The sequence below is a fragment of the Pogona vitticeps genome, chromosome 4 (assembly GCF_051106095.1).
Source record: "Pogona vitticeps strain Pit_001003342236 chromosome 4, PviZW2.1, whole genome shotgun sequence".
NCBI classification, from domain to species: Eukaryota; Metazoa; Chordata; class Lepidosauria; order Squamata; family Agamidae; genus Pogona; species Pogona vitticeps.
The window spans coordinates 120,269,306-120,287,031 of NC_135786.1; the positions used below are offsets into that span (position 1 = coordinate 120,269,306).

At 40.2% G+C, this 17,726-nt stretch overlaps 1 protein-coding gene across 3 annotated transcripts in view; it reads right to left on the reverse strand.

The window, feature by feature from the left end:
* The window catches only part of PAPPA2 (pappalysin 2), a 435,383-nt gene that overhangs the window by 126,236 nt on the left and 291,421 nt on the right, over positions 1-17,726 (reverse strand). For all 3 annotated transcript variants that reach the window (XM_072998203.2, XM_072998204.2, XM_072998205.2), the window contains exon 14: positions 14,728-14,899. In XM_072998203.2, the coding sequence (XP_072854304.2) occupies positions 14,728-14,899 (172 nt within the window). The remainder of the gene's footprint in view (positions 1-14,727; positions 14,900-17,726) is intronic.

Here is a 17,726-nt window from a genome sequence, read left to right on the forward strand (position 1 = left end):
CAGTGCATGCAAGAATGTTCACCTATGTAAACCAGCATGGGGAAATACCTCAGGGCTGGGGAGTAAGCATTACATATTACACCAGATATTAAATTGTCGGATTTGCAGATTTGAATCCGGAACATGTTACAGCGCAAACATGTGACAATGATGGAACTCCAGGAGATGGTGAGTCACCTCAAGTTTGTGTGTAAAGTCATTGCCCCTGGTAGGGCTTTTCTGAGAGGGCTTTGCAGAGCCATGAGTGGTTTAAAGAAGCCATATAATTGGAGAAAAATGTCAGTGGGAAGGAGAGATGATTTGTGTACTTGGTTGCAGTTTCTGGATGGATTTCAATGGGATTTCATTTTGGAGAGATGAGCTGCGCCTGAGAGCCGAGTTCCAGGTGCACTCTGACGCAGCAGGCTCATCAGGATATGGTATCTACTTTAGAGGCCTATGGCCTACGGAATGATGTGACTCCGAACTTCGAAGTCACCCGAGATCTCACATTGCTGGAATTTTTTCTGATTCTTGGGGCCTTATGGCTTTGGGCCGACATTTGGGCCAACTATGCAGTCACTTTTTGGTGTGACAATATGGCAGTAGTCCATGTAGTGAATACCTTCACATCTAAATCATTGAGAGGTATGAGATTCGTGAGAACCTTCACACTATATTGCTTGGAATACAGTGGTGCCTTGATTTACAAACTTAATCCATACTGGAATGGTGTTTGCAAGTCAAAACGTTTGTAAGTCAAAGCAGCATTTCCCATAGGAATGCATTAAAAACCGATTAATCCGTTCCAGCTGTTTTTTGTTCTTATGTCAAGGCACGGTTCATAAATCAAAGCATTAATTTCCATAGGAACTAATGCAAAGTCGGTTAATCCATCCTCACCATTTGTGAATGTACATGCCATTTGTGCACTGACATCAGCCAGTGTATTCTGTTCTCTTGATATATGTATGGCAATTGGCCATATCTACTGCCTGAGACAAGATGCCAGAGGTGCATGGGAACCTGGGGCCAGGGACTTGCCCATTTATTGATCAAGGGGTAGTTGGACACCCCTACCTTTTACCTGTTTCTGCACTACAGCAGGCCCCCTCCTTTGCGAAGTTGTACAAATACAATTTTGATGTTGATTCAATAAAGTGTGGCCCGCATTTAATCCATATTACTGTCTCGCGTCTTTATTCCGGGATTGGGTGGGCAAATAAGACCACTACAATCAAGACATAGGACAATTTGTATGTGTCTGCATATGTGGTGTTGTAGATGAGATGATAAACCTTTGTAATCAAAATATTTGTTCTGTAAAGTGTTACTGGTCCATTTTGGGCAATAAAGACTGCTTTTATAAAAGTATAGGCTGTATAAGCATGAGGTGGGATTTATGTGTTTTATTTTTAATCTTATTTTCAGTCATAACTATTGTAAGAGTTCTCAGTATTAATTAAGATTCTTTTGTAGCTGGGGTCTCAGTGAAGTTACCTCCAGCCAACTGTTGATATACAGAAACACCATCATCCCTGATGTCAAAAGGTGGTCTTACACCTCTTTTTGGTAAAAATGTGCAGGGCTGAGGGAAATCTGAATGGGAATACTGTACTTCAAACTGATAATGGTGGTTTCTAACAGAAAAACAAATATTTTCTGATCATAAAAATATGCACCTTTTAAATTAAATTTTTATTTTTAACAAGGGGGTGACAAAAAGGAAAAGGGGGATTGAGGTTAATAGGGAAGAGGAGAAACAATAACATACTAACATCCATTCTATACCTATTGCCATATCAAGATTCCAAGTTACTCTATTTACTCTTTTCCGCCTTCCAGGTTTAAGTTCTCATTTCAATATATGCTATTCATGGGCTACCTATTGATTCAATCCACTTGTAGAATAAGTCCCATCTTTTTGCTGCCTTTTGTAAAGGACAGTCCTTCATCACTTCTGATAAAATGTCCATTTCCGCTATTTCCCGTATCTTCTCTATGAGATCTTCTTGTTTCGGTACCTTCGGATTTTTCCAATTTTTGGCATAGAGAATTCTGGCTGCAGTAACTATATATTCCTTTGACTTATCTGTGTTATCAGGTATCATACTCAATAGAAACAATTCTGGGGTTAATGACATCTTACAGAGCAATATTTGTTGCAGCATAGCATGTACTCTTTTCCAATACTGTTTCGCTACTTTACATGACCATCACATATGATAATAGCTTGTGCTTCACATTTCCAACACAGATTTGATACATCTGCTTACATCTTTGACAGTTTTTCTGGGGTCATATGCCACCTATAAAACATCTTGTATATATTCTCCTTAAAATTAGCTGATCTTGTAAGCTTTATATTACTTTGCCATATTTTCAACCATTGATCAATATCAATATTATGACCTATATTTTGTGCCCACTTAGTCATACATTCTTTAACCAAAAAATATGCACCTTGTAGATCTATAGAGCCAAAGGAATTCCCTCTTCTCAGAAAGGGGAGTATAGTTTGGATTGAGATCATGCCCCAAAATGTTGTCTTTATGAAGGAGTTGTGTCATCTCTAAGATCAAGAACCAATCATGAATCATTGCTCTTTTTCAGAACTGTGAAGTACTTTAGGTAGAATCTCATTGTGAAGGTAATTCAAGGGACAGGTTCTATTATATTCCCCTCTCCAACAATTTGGCAATTTGCAGCAATAGAAATTGATGAATTAGTCTGAAAACATTCTGTGTTGGTAGTAAATAGGTACATGGTTTTTTGATTTCTTGAATTACAAATAATTATCTACCTGACAGTCAGTCACTTTACAGACACCTAAATGATTTGGGACAAAGCCCTCAACCAGAAGGCACTGAGATTCAGCTAGATCACTATTACATCATTTCAATTACATATTAAATGGAGGTTCTTTGCCACCATCATGGACTAGGTCTCATATAATTGTCATATCAAAGCAAGATAAAGACATCTAGAATATTTACAGATAATAAAGCCATCTATTTAAGTGAAACAAATTCCTGGTTTAGTACATAACTGAAAGAAGCTGTAATTATGTAAAAGTTTGAAACTTTGAGCATTTAACAGAGTTAGAAAAATTAAAGAAGGTACAGGGAAATTTGCCCTTTAAAAAAAAGGAAACTGCTCTGCTTATATACCACCTTATTGTGCTTAAAGAACTTCCTGGGCAGTTTATTGATAAAGGCTACACAACAACAACCCCCCAAGCAAAGCAGGTACTCAATTTACCAACCTCGGAAGGTTGGAAGGCTGAGTGTACCTCGAACTGAACCCAGCTTGTGAGTAGAGTTTTGGCTGCAGTACTGCTGTTTAACCACTGTCTTACAAGGCTCCTAAAGGGAAAGTACTTTTAAAACTTGTGGCATGAAAAAATAGTTTACATGAATCATTGTTTTAGCCAGTTCTGGCAGAGCAAGGTCACTGAATTATAAACTATCTTGGTAACTGAATGTTTTGGTTATGATTTGTAAATTTAGAGATGAGATTATCATAAATAACAGGTGAATGAATGAAAAGGGAGTATTTTATAAACTCATTATGCCATCTTTTGGAAAGTGTAAATCTATGAGATACAGGTTTTAAGACTACCATGGTAATGCTAAACTAGCAAAACTGTCAAATAGATACCTCCTAGGGTAGGCAAGAGATAGTAAAAACATAGGTGCTTGTAAATATCTTTATTCCTAGCCCAGGAATCTGAGTAGATGCAAAGTCTATGGGATTTTCTATTATGTTAGAACATCCAATAGTTTCATACTATTGTAAAACCTGGCTGAGCGGAAAGAAATTATAGTTGGTGAAGGGTGGATAAAGGTATAAATATGTGAACTAGAGATGGGGCGAATCAGAAAAAAATGGTGCTTTGTTGCAATTCGTTATTCATCAAATTTGACAAATGAACAAATTGATGAAGCATCAAATTTTAGCAACAAATTAATGAATATTTGTTGATTCGTCATTAAAACACAATGTCCCACTGAAAAGCTGATTGGCAGAACAGTGACAAGTAGGCTGACTGTGAAAATGGAAACCAGAGTTTGCTTTCCCGTACCCAGCCTGCTTGTCAATGACCCAACCATCAGCTGATCAGTGGGACATTGACAAGCAGGCTGGCTGTGGGAATACAAACCCTGTTTCTATTACAGCAGCCAGCCTACATGAAGAAACAAATAAAAAAGGGTAAATATTTGTTCCTTCATATTCGTCAGGGTCTCTGGACCGACAAATATGAAGAAACAAATATTCCACAAATCAGTGGTTTTCACAAATATTGTGATTCACAGGCTTCTGATTTTTCCCCAGGAGGTCTATGAAATTTTGTAGGATTCCTAGTGGAGGCCTGGCATTAGCTGAGCTAACCTGGCAGTTTGCATGATTAGGGAAAATCTCTTCCATCAATCTGTCTGTCCTATCACAAATTTGTTATTTGTTCCAAACAATTCCAGTTGAATTACCAGAGGATCTTCTATTGAAAATAGCAATGAATAATTGAGAAATGTAAACATGTAGGAAAGGTATAAAGAATACCAAATACAATACAATATAAGGGAAATTTAAAAATTGGATTAGGAATTTCTAACCCATATTGTTATTATGTAGTTTATCAGAGCAGACAGCTATTTAGTCTGATGGGTAAGGACAAAGAATGTATATGGTCACCACTAGAGATGGGGACAAACTGCAAAAATGGTGGTTTGTCTTGCTTCATTGTTTCTCGATGTAACGGGCAGACATAACATCACATGTCCGTCACAGCTGGGCAGTGAGTCATCAGCCTATGGTGTGACGGAGGGTGGAACTTAAGGGGAGGCACTAGTATAAAAAGGGGGGTGAAGAGTGTGTGAGGGAGATTGGAGATGAGAGTTTGAGCTGAGAGTTTAAAGTGATTAGTAGTTAGAGTGAGTGAGTGAGCCTGTCAGTGGAGAAATAGTCTGTGTGAGCCAGTGTTTATTAACAGTGATTGACTAATTGATTCTTTACCAGTGATTTACTATTTTTATTTTCTGTAATCAATAAACCAGTTTTTGTTTTCAAAGATATACTTGTCCTTTTATGATTTTTTTTAAAGGATAAGTTGGTGGCAGCAGAGGTTTTTGAAGTGAAGTAGCAACCACTCTGTGAAGTGTGAGGGTGGCTGTTACAATAAATTGGTGTCCAGCGTGTGGGAACCGTGGGATCCAGTAAAGCCTGGTACTGGAAAGGTGCCCAGAGCAGGGTATTTTAGTCAGGGACGTCTGAGTGAACGCGTGAGTAACCTCACAGGGGAGAAAGTCTAGTAGAAGGGCGGTGAAGCTCAGACTGGGGACTAAGATAGGGAGGATCTGTGGTGACCATTTCTGTGGAGAGTTGCCCAAAGCAAAAGCTGTGGCAGATTGGCTGGCTTGTCCTGAGTTTAGAGAAAACTCAGAGAGGACAAAGCGGAGCCAAAGGCAGTGAGGCTGAGGGAACTCAAAAGCGTCTGAACCTGAGACAAGGGGAAGCTGTGTGTGTGGTTAAGATTTGGTGCCTGAGACAGAAAGGAAAATTCTATTTTGGCGGGAGGCCTAGCTGGAGGCTGAAGCCTGGTAACAGTAGCTAGCTTGCCAGTGCTGGTGGAGCAGCAACTTTATAGAAGACTCACTGACAGGAAAAAAGTGTACGCTTTAAAATCAAAGCTTGTAAGTTGGAACAGAAGCCTGAGAAAAGGAAAATGCCCTTGACCAGGGGAAAGAAAGCTGAGAAAGTGCCTTACGAGATGGCAACTGGGTCAGACAGTGAGAATGGGGATGTTGAGGAAGGATTTACCTCAGCTCAGGAGGGAGAGTCCTCAAAGGAAGACCCAGTAGAATTTAAGAAATGGAAATTTGAGCTGGAGATGAAGGCCAAAGCCCAAGCTGAGGAAAGGCCTTTCAATTAGAGAAAGAGAAAATGGAGATGCAGGCCAAAGACTGAGGCAGAGGGAAATGGAGATTGCCCTAGAGAAAGAACGTATGTCTTTTGAACTCAGGAGGCTAGAATTGGCAAATCAAAACAATAATAATAATAATAGAGGAGATAACTCTGAGAGTAATCAGTTATCTAAAGCAGATCTAAAGAAATTCCCAACTTTTAGAAAAGGAGATGATCCAGAATCATTCCTTGTGATGTTTGAAAGAGCGTGTAAAGATTTCCAAGTGAGGGAATCTGAAAAGATGATTATATTGAGATCCCAAATTAGTGGAGGCCTCGCTGAAATATACGCGGAGATGCCAATTGAATTAATCAAAGATTACACAGAATTCAAAAAGTTAGTGTTCGCCAGGTATGGCATAAACGCAGAACATCTGAGGCAAAAATTCAGATCACTAACTAAAAAACCTGATGAATCCTACTCACAATTGGGGGCAAACTAGTCCAGATGTTTGGAAAAATGGCTGTCGCAAGAGGGGGTTCAGACAATTCAGCAGCTGAAGGATATTATTGGATTAGAACAGTTTTATTCCCTCTTACATGGTGAACTAAAATATTTGGTCAAGGACATGAGACCGAAAAATTTGAAAGATGCAGGAGAGGTTGCTGATTTCATTTCCCAGATACGAAAAACCAGCTTTTCTGGGGGGAAAAGTATGAGGAAAACTTGGGAGGACTCTAATAAATCTCCTAGAGGACAGTTTAAAGACCAGCAGAGGGTTGGCGGCCATTTTGTGGGAAAAGCCTCAGAACAGAGCCAAGCTAGAGGGCAAAATTTGGAGGGAAAAGTAGTAAAAGGGGAGGGAAATGAACAATGGAGTGCTTGGAATGCTTCAAATGTAATGAGAAAGGTCACATTGCATCCCAGTGTGGTAGAGGCAGAGAAAATAAAGAATTTTTACCACAGAAAGTAAATTTAAGCAAGCCTAAAGCTGTTTTCTGTGTCCAGCAGGGTCAAGTTGATACAATAGATGAGCAGTCAGTAGCCATGGCAACGCCAGCAGAGCTATCTTCTCCAGACGAGGAGAGTGAATCTAGTATTCCTTTGGCTGAGATCAGGCACTGCTTTTTGATTAGAATGGATCACAAATTATTTGAAACGGCTGGGGACAATATTGGTATTTTAGATAACAACTACATGGCGCTGAAAGATTCCTGCTCACAGGTGACCTTATGTCATCCAGATATTGTACCACACAAATACATATTACCAGAAGAACACATGGCAGTGAAAGGAATAGGACAAGAAACTATTATCTTGCCTGTGGCTGAAGTGCCAATTCATTATCAGGGATGGCAGGGAAATTGGCGTGTAGGAATTTCCTCACAGTTGCCATCAGCTATTTTAATCGGTACAGACCTCTCTGAGCATGTTAAGAGAGTTCTGGTTATAACAAGTTCACAACATGAGCAGACAGAGACCGATGAGGGAAAAAGTGACAGTCAGGGGGTAGAAATGACTGACAATAAAAACACTGCTGAGATAATTATACTTGATATGTCACAATACAATACTTTTTCCCAAGAACAACAAGCAGACCCCACATTAAGAAGCTGCTTTGAGAAAGTGTCTGGAATACAGTTAACCCCTGAAACACCTGAAAGATTCCACATTAAGCAGGGATTACTGTACAGAGAAACACTGGTAAATCCCTTAAAAGGGGGAGAAGATATTTGAAAGCAGTTGGTAGTGCCTGTAAAATACCGCCAGATGATATTAGAAAGGGGATATTCTGACATATTTGCTGCACATCTAGGAATCAATAAAACCAAACAAAGAATAACACAAAACTTCTATTGGCCAGAGATAGGAAAGCAGATTAAGTTTCTGCCAGAGTTGCGATATTTGCCAGAGACAGGGTAATAACCGGGTCAAAACAAAGGCAAAGTTGTGCCCATTACCCGTAATCTCTACCCCATTTCAATGTATTGGCGTGGATATTATAGGGCTGTTGCCTAGGGTCACAAAAAGGGGAAACAGATTTATCCTAACTATTGTGGACCATGCCACATGATATCCAGAGGCTATTCCCCTTAGTAATATTGAGACTCACACAGTGGCTGATGCCCTGCTGAGTTATATGAGTCGAATGGGCTTTGCTTCAGAGATCGTGACTGACCTAGGAACATCTTTCACCTCAAAACTCATGCAGAGACTATGGCAAATATGTGGTATCAAACATTTAAGTACTTCCCCATATCATCCGCAATCTAACGGGTTAACAGAAAAATTTAATGGTACCCTGATGCGCATGATTAGGGCCTATTCTGCTGAAAACCCTAATAATTGGGACCAGAGATTGCAGTTACTGTTATATGCATATAGATCAGTACCCCAGGACAGTACAGAATTCAGTCCATTTGAATTGCTGTTTGGGAGGAAGGTGAGAGGACCCCTTGATTTAATTAGACAGGATTGGGAGCAAATCAAAGAAGATGATCCTCAGAACGTAGTCTCATATATAGACACCCTATTGAACACCCTGAAGAGAAATTTAGAATTAGCAGCTGAAAATCTATGAGCACAGAAAAACAAACAGAAAGTCTGGTATGATCAAAAAGCCAGAGAACAAAGTTTTAACCCTGGGGATGAGGTGCTGATGCTGAGGCCTGTCAAGGGAAACAAATTACAATTGAACTGGGCAGGGCCATACAGAATTATTGCTAAAATGAATGATCTTAATTATATCATTGAAGAAGATGAACAACCAGGCAGGAGAGTGGTTCATGTGAACATGATTAAACCGTATTTTAGAGAGGAAAATAGGGTGTTATTTGCAATGAAAGCTGCTGATAAGGAGGAACATGACTTGCCTTATTGGGAAGGGAGAGGGAAAGTTAAGTACAACCCTGAGGAAGTTAAAATCAGCCCTGTACTCTCCCAAGAGCAGCAGAGTGAACTAAGATATTTGGTTACAAAGTACCAACATGTTTTTTCTAACAAGCCTGGGTTAGCCAAGGGAGTGGTGCACAAGATAGATACAGGAGATGCACCCCCACAGGCAGTAACTCCATATGGAGTCACCGGGCCATGTTGACAAGCTGGATGAGATGCTGAAAGAAAATATTATTGTTCCATCTGTGATGAGATGGGTTTTTGAGTTAAAATCTTGTAAGGAATATGGGGTTTGTAACTGAGAAATGAGCAAGAGAGGTTCCATCTTGTTTCTTTGTATAAAGTATCTTTGCTATGCTAACAGGTTGTTTTCTAGGCGAGCAGAGAGAATGTTATTCTGATAGCCTGAGAAAAGGACTCGGTGTGATTAGATGGGAATTCTTGTGACTTTCTGCGAAACCACAGTAAACCCAAATAACATCTGGTGTTTATGGGAAAGAAGTCATGTGGTGCAACAGGACTGTTTGCCTAGTAACGAACTCTGATTGGATGACATCGTGGGAAGGTGCGATAAGCCCTTGTCAGTTACTCTTGAAAAAGGAACTTTTTGCCTATGGACATTGTCTTTCAAGACCGACACTTCAGTCATTCATGACACACAGGACTAACCTTTACATGGACTGATCTTTGTACTATATTGGATTACCCTTGGACTTATGGGCTTTTCCCTAAGGACTATGCATGGACTATTTCCTATGGACTGTTACCTATGGAATACCCTTTATGGACTTCTTTTCTTGAAATACTTCATATGGACTATACTCTTGGACTTTCCTAAGGACAATGGGACTTTTACTGAATTTTTCTTTTTAGTACAGGATTTTTGTTCTACAGGATCACTGAGGACTATAGCCTTTTTATAACCTACTTGGATTATTTTGTTTTTACTAATGAATTACTGGACTGGAACTGTTGTTACTCTTTTTAATGGCTTTTTGTATTTTTGTAAGGTTTTTGAACACTTTTCTATTTTTCATGTTTTCTTCGCCTCACTACAGAGTTGTAAATAACTAACACAATGCTTATTTACTTGCCTTAACTTAGTTTGGTTTTGATACCTAGTAACATGCTTATTCTTTAATAAATTAAAGATTATAAAACTCAATTGGTTTTCTGAACAGTACACTTGTCTTAGGGTCATCTGACAGTGCTGCCTCGGCCTAGCATACTTAAGGAGTCCAGCCAGTGGTGCAAGTTAAGTCTAAGGACTACAAAGCCCACTTGATCTTTTCACAATAATATCTGAGAGTACAAGGGTGTTCTTATGTGGGCAGACTTGTAAGATGGAGTGTTGTAGCATGGCTAGCTGAGCTTGGACTCACTCAGCCCATTTTAGCATGTGCAAACTCCTGATTGCTCTCTGTCCAGGCTTACGCGGATGTTTTCGAACTCCGTGTTTGCTCGCACCATCATCAAGCCCTTGGTCTGCTCCTATAGTCCTGGTAGATAAACCAGATGGGAGTATTCGGTTCTGGGTTGAGTATAGAAAGCTTAATCTAGTAACCAAGCCAGATGCTTACCCTATGCCCAGATTGGACAACCTGATAGAAACCATAGGGGATGTAGGTTTATTTCCTGCCTAGACCTGAACAAAGGGTTTTGGCAAGTGCGAATTGACCACAAGGATCAGGAGAAAACTACATTTTGTAGCCCTTTTGGCCTATTTGAGTTTCGTGTCCTAAGTTTTGGGTTAAGGAATTCACCAGCTACTTTCCAAAGGCTTATGGACAAAACTTTGCAAGGGCTTAGCGACTTTACCGTAGCTTACATCGACGACATAGGGATCTTCAGTAACACCTGGGAGGATCACCTTTGTCACTTAGAAGTAGTGCTGCAAAGGTTAAAGGCAGTAGGGCTAACAGTGAAAGCAAGCAAATGCCAGCTGGGTAGCCCTGAAATGAAGTACTTAGGTCATGTGGTAGGGGGAGGTGTAATCAAACCCCTGGAAGCAAAAGTAGATGCTATAAGTAGTTGGCCTAGACCCACCACCAAGAAGAAAGTTAGATCTTTTCTTGGGCTGGTAGGCTACTATAGGAGATTTATCCCTAGGTTCAGCGAGATAGCAGCACCACTGACGGAACTGACGTGCAAGAAGAGTGCTGACAGTATCCAGTGGTCCAGAAGCTGTGAGGAGGCGTTTGGGAAGCTGAAGGAGGCGTTAATCACCAACCCCGTGTTGCGAGCGCCAGACTTCGATCGTGAGTTTACCGTCTTCACAGATGCGTCCAACTCCGGGTTAGGAGCCGTGCTGTGCCAGAGTGACGACTGCGGAGACCTTCATCCGGTGGCCTACCTGAGCAAGAAGCTACAGAAAGGGGAGAAACACCTGTCCACCATCGAGAAGGGGTGTCTTGCCATTTTGTTCGCGGTCCGGAAACTGAAACCATATATTTGGGGGAGACATTTCATCCTCTGTACTGACCACTCCCCACTGTTGTGGCTAAGGACTATGAAGGCCAACAACAGTAAACTGATGAGGTGGGCTTTGATCTTGCAGGACTTCGACTTTGAGGTTCGAGTGGTCAAAAGGACTCAGAACTGTGCTGCAGATGCCCTCTCTAGACAACCCGACGACTGAAGATGGAAAAGAAAAATTTGCACTCTAAGAATGGTTTAAAGTGTTTATAAGTGGCATAATGGTGATTACTGTAAAGTTAATAAATTTAATGAAAATTAATTATAAAATATAAAGTGATAAGGTAAAGTATATTTTTGGAATTAATAAAAATGCTTAGAGTATAAGGAATATTAATTGTTTAAAGTTTTTAAAGTAATAAGAAGGAAAAGTGTTATATTGTATGACTTTTTCTGCTATTGAACTGTTAAACATTTTGGGTACATGTGTGTGTAATGTTGGGGGAATGTAATTTTTGTATATTGCTCCTCGTTGTTTTTGGAGAAAAGCACTTTAGCTTTCCCCCACAAAAACAACTTATTAAGGGGGGAGGTATTGTAACGGGCAGACATAACATCACATGTCCGTCACAGCTGGGCAGTGAGTCATCAGCCTATGGTGTGATGGAGGGTGGAACTTAAGGGGAGGAGCTAGTATAAAAAGGGGGGTGAAGAGTGTGTGAGGGAGATTGGAGATGAGAGTTTGAGCTGAGAGTTTAAAGTGATTAGTAGTTAGAGTGAGTGAGTGAGCCTGTCAGTGGAGAAATAGTCTGTGTGAGCCAGTGTTTATTAACAGTGATTGACTAATTGATTCTTTACCAGTGATTTACTGTTTTTATTTTCTGTAATCAATAAACCAGTTTTTGTTTTCAAAGATATACTTGTCCTTTTATGATTTTTTTTAAGGATAAGTTGGTGGCAGCAGAGGTTTTTGAAGTGAAGTAGCAACCACTCTGTGAAGTGTGAGGGTGGCTGTTACAGTCGAGTTTGACAAACCATGAATTTAATAATGTTTTATTGATGAACCAGTCCTTGTCAGTCCTTGTTTGTTTTTTAGACAGCACATGGCTGTCTGTCTAAAAAAAAAGCTGAATCCCCCCATGGCCTGATCCTGCTCCCTTCCCACTGCACCATCACCTCCCTACCTTGTCCTGCTGCCTCTGCCACCACCTCCATAATACCACCTCTGATGCTGCTGCCGTGTTCATGGCTTCTGTTCCTACAGACCAGTCTTTCTCTCTCTGCCTATGAGCCCGCCAATCAGCTGTTCGGCAAGCCCACAGAAAGAGAGAGAAGGCTAGGCTGCTGGAATGGAAGCCCCTATTCTGACAGACTAATCTTCCCTCTCCTCCTATGAATTAAAGAACAGGTAAATATTTGTCCCTTCATATTCACTGGGGTCTCCACAACTGACAAATACGAAATGATGGATATTTGGTGAATCAGCTATTTTTTTTCCATATATTGCAGTTCATTTTTTAATTTATCCACACGTGTAGTTACCACTTGAATCACCAAGGGGAACTTTGGAAAAACTATTCAGTTTCTCCATAGAAATAAAAGTATTCCAATACACACAGGAAATCCATTTTTAAAAACTCTCTTAATGAATTAGGCTGAATGGAAATCAAGATTATTCCCACCTAATGTGTCCCTCAAACCCTTCTTAAGCCATCCTCTGTTTTTCAACAATGATTGACTGCAGTTTACAGACTGGAAGAAAATGAGTTCTTTTACCTCTGATGTTTTCTCAAGTCACACATGAAAAACCAGGATTCAACTTTCAACCAGGATTCACCCAAGATCAAGCTGAGGCACCAGACTAAGCTGCATTCACCCTCTTCAGGAATAATGGACACATCAGCAAAAGAGAATGAATAATTCCAGAGGTGATGGGGGCAGCTACTGGGCAGCAGCAGTAGCTGAAGGTGACATTGGCAGAGGAGGCAACAGTGCTAACATCAAGATAACTTTTGTTAGTACTGTGCAGAGGAAGGCAGTGGGTTAACCACTACTGGCTAGAGTGCACAGAGTTGAAAGAAAAATCTGATGCTGCACAACTCATAAAATTGGAATGTGGAATGTGAGAAGTATGAATCAAGGTAAATTGGAAAAAATAAATGAAGAAATGGAATGTGTGCTTTGTTTCAGTGAACTGAACTGGATTAGAATGAGATATTTTTGAATAGAAATATTTTATCACTTCATAGCCTATCAGGTTTACCCACAAAAAGAAATTAAACCACTCTTAAAAGATACTATTTGACATCTAATACAAATATATATAAACAATTAAAATGCATAAAATAAATGTGACACACAAGGGATACTTTCCATCAGACAACTACAAAGTGTTCTAGTCTCAAAATGACAAATTCTGAAGAAAAACATTGGCTCCAATACTTAGACAAGATGTAGCACAGGCAGTTAGGGGCTATGATTCAGCATCTGAGTGAATAAAAATCCATCAGACTTCTGGGAAAACCTATCAACATAACCATCATTCAGGTCTATGTTGTAAATACAGAAGAAGATTAAATTGAAAGCTTTTATGTAAACATGCAGAAGCCTTCGCGAATACATGCAGAAAGAAATTGATCACACTAAAATAAGAAACACTTTTAATCATAGGTGATTGGAATGCAAAAGTAGTAAACAAGGCAGAAACAAATGCTGTTCGAAAATTTAGTCTAGAGGACAGAAATGAAGCAGGAGAATGATTCACAGAGATCTGTGAACCCAACAATCTATTTATTTGCAAATGCATGCTTCAAGCAACAGAATAAACTATTTTTGAAGCCATTTCACTCCCTTGCTTTAATCATTCTGTGGAAGATCTTCCATCTTAATTAGCTGCTTACTAGCCATACTCACTAAACAAGTGAAGCTCTTTCACATTCAGGGGTGAATGCCAGCCTTGCCCATATCCTTTGTTCCGTTCAGTACATGAAAGTGACAGTGTGAAGATGGGTGTGTGTGTGCTGTATCTAAGTAGCCTTTCCACATTAGCCAGTAGCCTCCACTCCAAATTATGGCTCTGGGGTTGAAGTGGAACAGGCCACACAGACATAGCAGCCTCCTTTATTCTATTCTATTTATTTTATTTATATCCCGCCTATCTAGTCGCGAAGGACTACTCTAGGCGGCTTATGTTACCCTCAATGTGTGGGCTCCTTACATTTAGATAACAAGTGACCAGGTCCTCTTCATTGTACAAAATCAGGTTACTGAAAATATTGGGGACATGATAGAACTTCTCAGGAGATGGACAGAATACTCATAAACATTCAGCTATTCCATCAGCTTTGCCAATACATATCAAGCCTTCATCAAGGCCACCATCCCCAGTATTGGTGCAACTAGTGCCAATATATATATTTTGATGCCAAAAAAGATAGTTATTTCTTAGGAAGAAGTGTAGGGCAGTGATCTATTAGTGATCTAGCAAAACAAATTAACATATTTTAGTGGACTACATCTGAAATGATATAACTCACCTGTCCAGGTTGCAGCAATTGCCCATGGCTGTCATGGAGGACATAACCTTTTTCACAAGTAATTTCACATTCCATGCGGCCTTGGTGGCTGTCACTGCAATTGGTGGCATCAGCATGAGGGATAAGTGGCAGCACACAGGTAACATGCTCTTCACAACTACTCTGGATGCAGCTGTGGAGACAGAGAGTAAAGGGAAGCAAACTGTGGCTTTCTTTGTGGCAGGACAGGGAGAGAGCATATGCTTTGCAACACAACTATAAGAAATAAAAGGTTATGAATGAAGCACATTATTGTATTGCACTCTGGGTTTTGGAACAGTTCCCTTCCTTTGGGTCTGACTTATAGCAAAGATGCATATGTTTACACAACCACTTTGAAAAAGCTGACAATACAGAAAGACACATCTCTTAAAAGTCAGACTTATCCTTATTCATGTCCTCCAAGCAAGATGATATTCTGTGCCCTGAAAAAAAGTAATGCCTGTATAGTCTATATTCCTCAAAGATAAAATAAAAAATAGCAATTTTGCTAAAATGTTCATCTTTATTATCAAGATTCATCCCATCATTGAGATTTGTAGTTTATTCCAATCTTCCAAATCTCTCTGTATTTCTTTCTGGATTGAGAGACAATTTTCTTTCATCAAATTACTTGTCTTTTTTGTAATAGTGACTCCTAAACATTTAACCTTTTCTACCTCCTTAAACTCCTTCATGGATTGCTGCCTTGTCGTGGCAAAGGGGCTTGAGTAACTCAGAGAAGCTATGGGCTATGTCGTGCAGGGACACCCAAGACGGACAGGACATAGTGGAGAGTTCCGACTAAACGCAATCCACCTGGAGTAGGAAATGGCAATGCCACTCTTTGCCAAGAACGCTCCATGATCAGAAACAAAAGGCTAAAAGATATAAAGCTGGAAGATGGGCCCCTCAGGTCGAAAGGCGTCCAACATGCTACTGAGGAAGAGCGGAGGACAAGTACAAGTAGCTCCAGAGTTAATGAAGTGATTGTGCCAAAGCCGAAAGGACGCTCAGCTGTGGACGTGCCTGGAAGTAAAAGGAAAGTTCGATGCTGCAAAGAAAAATACTGCATAGGAACCTGGAATGTAAGATCTATGAACCTTGGGAAGCTGGAGGTGGTCAAACAGGAGATGGCAAGAATAAACATTGACATCCTGGGCATCAGTGAACTAAAATGGACAGGAATGGGCGAATTCAGCTCAGATGATTATCATATCTACTATTGTGGGCAAGAATCCCGTAGAAGGAATGGAGTAGCCTTCATAGTCAACAAAAGAGTGGGAAAAGCTGTAATGGGATACAATCTCAAAAATGATAGAATGATGTCAATACGAATCCAAGGCAGACCTTTCAACATCACAATAATCCAAGTTTATGCACCAACCACCATTGCTGAGGAGACTGAAATTGAACAATTTTATGAAGATTTACAACACCTTCTAGAACTGACACCAAAGAAAGATGTTCTTCTCATTCTAGGGGACTGGAATGCTAAAGTAGGGAGCCAAGAGATAAAAGGAACAACAGGGAAGTTTGGCCTTGGAGTTCAGAATGAAGCAGGGCAAAGGCTAATAGAGTTTTGTCAAGAGAACAAGCTGGTCATCACAAACACTCTTTTCCAACAACATAAGAGGCGACTCTATACATGGAAAGCACCAGATGGGCAATATCGAAATCAGATTGATTATATTCTCTGCAGCCAAAGATGGAGAAGCTCTATACAGTCAGCAAAAACAAGACCTGGAGCTGACTACGGCTCTGATCATCAGCTTCTCATAGCAAAATTCAAGCTTAAACTGAAGAGAGTAGGAAAAACCACTGGGGTACTCAGGTATAATCTAAACCAAATCCCTTATGAATACACAGTGGAAGTAAAGAACAGATTTAAGGAACTCGATTTAGTGGACAGAGTGCCTGAAGAACTTTGGATAGAGGCTCGTAACATTGTACAGGAGGCAGCAACAAAAACCATCCCAAAGAAAAGGAAATGCAAGAAAGCAAAGTGGCTGTCCAACGAGGCCTTACAAATAGCAGAGAGGAGAAGGGAAACAAAATGCAAGGGAGATAGGGAAAGCTACAGAAAATTGAATGCAGACTTCCAAAGAATAGCAAGGAGAGATTAACAATGCAAAGAAATAGAGGAAAATAATAGAAAAGGAAAAACCAGAGATCTGTTCAGGAAAATTGGAGATATTAGAGGAATATTTTGCGCAAAGATGAACATGATAAAGGACAAGAATGGGAGGGACCTAACGGAAGCAGAAGACATCAAGAAGAGGTGGCAAGAATACACAGAGGGATTATATCAGAAAGATTTGGATATCCCGGACAACCCAGAAAATGTAGTTGCTGACCTTGAGCCAGACATCCTGGAGAGTGAAGTCAAGTGGGCCTTAGAAAGTCTGGCTAACAACAAGGCCAGTGGAGGTGATGACATTCCAGTTGAACTATTTAAAATCTTAAAAGAGGATGCTGTTAAGGTGCTACATTCAATATACCAGCAAGTTTGGAAAACTCAACAGTGGCCAGAGGACTGGAAAAGATCAGTCTACATACCAATCCCCAAGAAGGGCAGTGTCAAAGAATGCTCCAACTACCGTACAATTGCACTCATTTCCCACGCTAGCAAGGTTATGCTCAAAATCCAAGGTAGGCTTCAGCAGTATGTGGACCGAGAATTCCCAGAAGTACAAGCTGGATTCCAAAGGGGCAGAGGAACTCAAGACCAAATTGCTAACATGCGCTGGATTATAGAGAAAGCCAGAGAGTTCCAGAAAAATATCTACTTCTGCTTCATTGACTATGCAAAAGCCTTTGACTGTGTGGACCACAGCTAACTATGGCAAGTCCTTAAAGAAATGGGAGTGTCCCAACACCTTATTTACCTCCTTAGAAACTTATACGTGGGACAAGAAGCAACAGTTAGAACTGGATATGGAACAACTGATTGGTTCAAAATTGGGAAAGGAGTACGACAA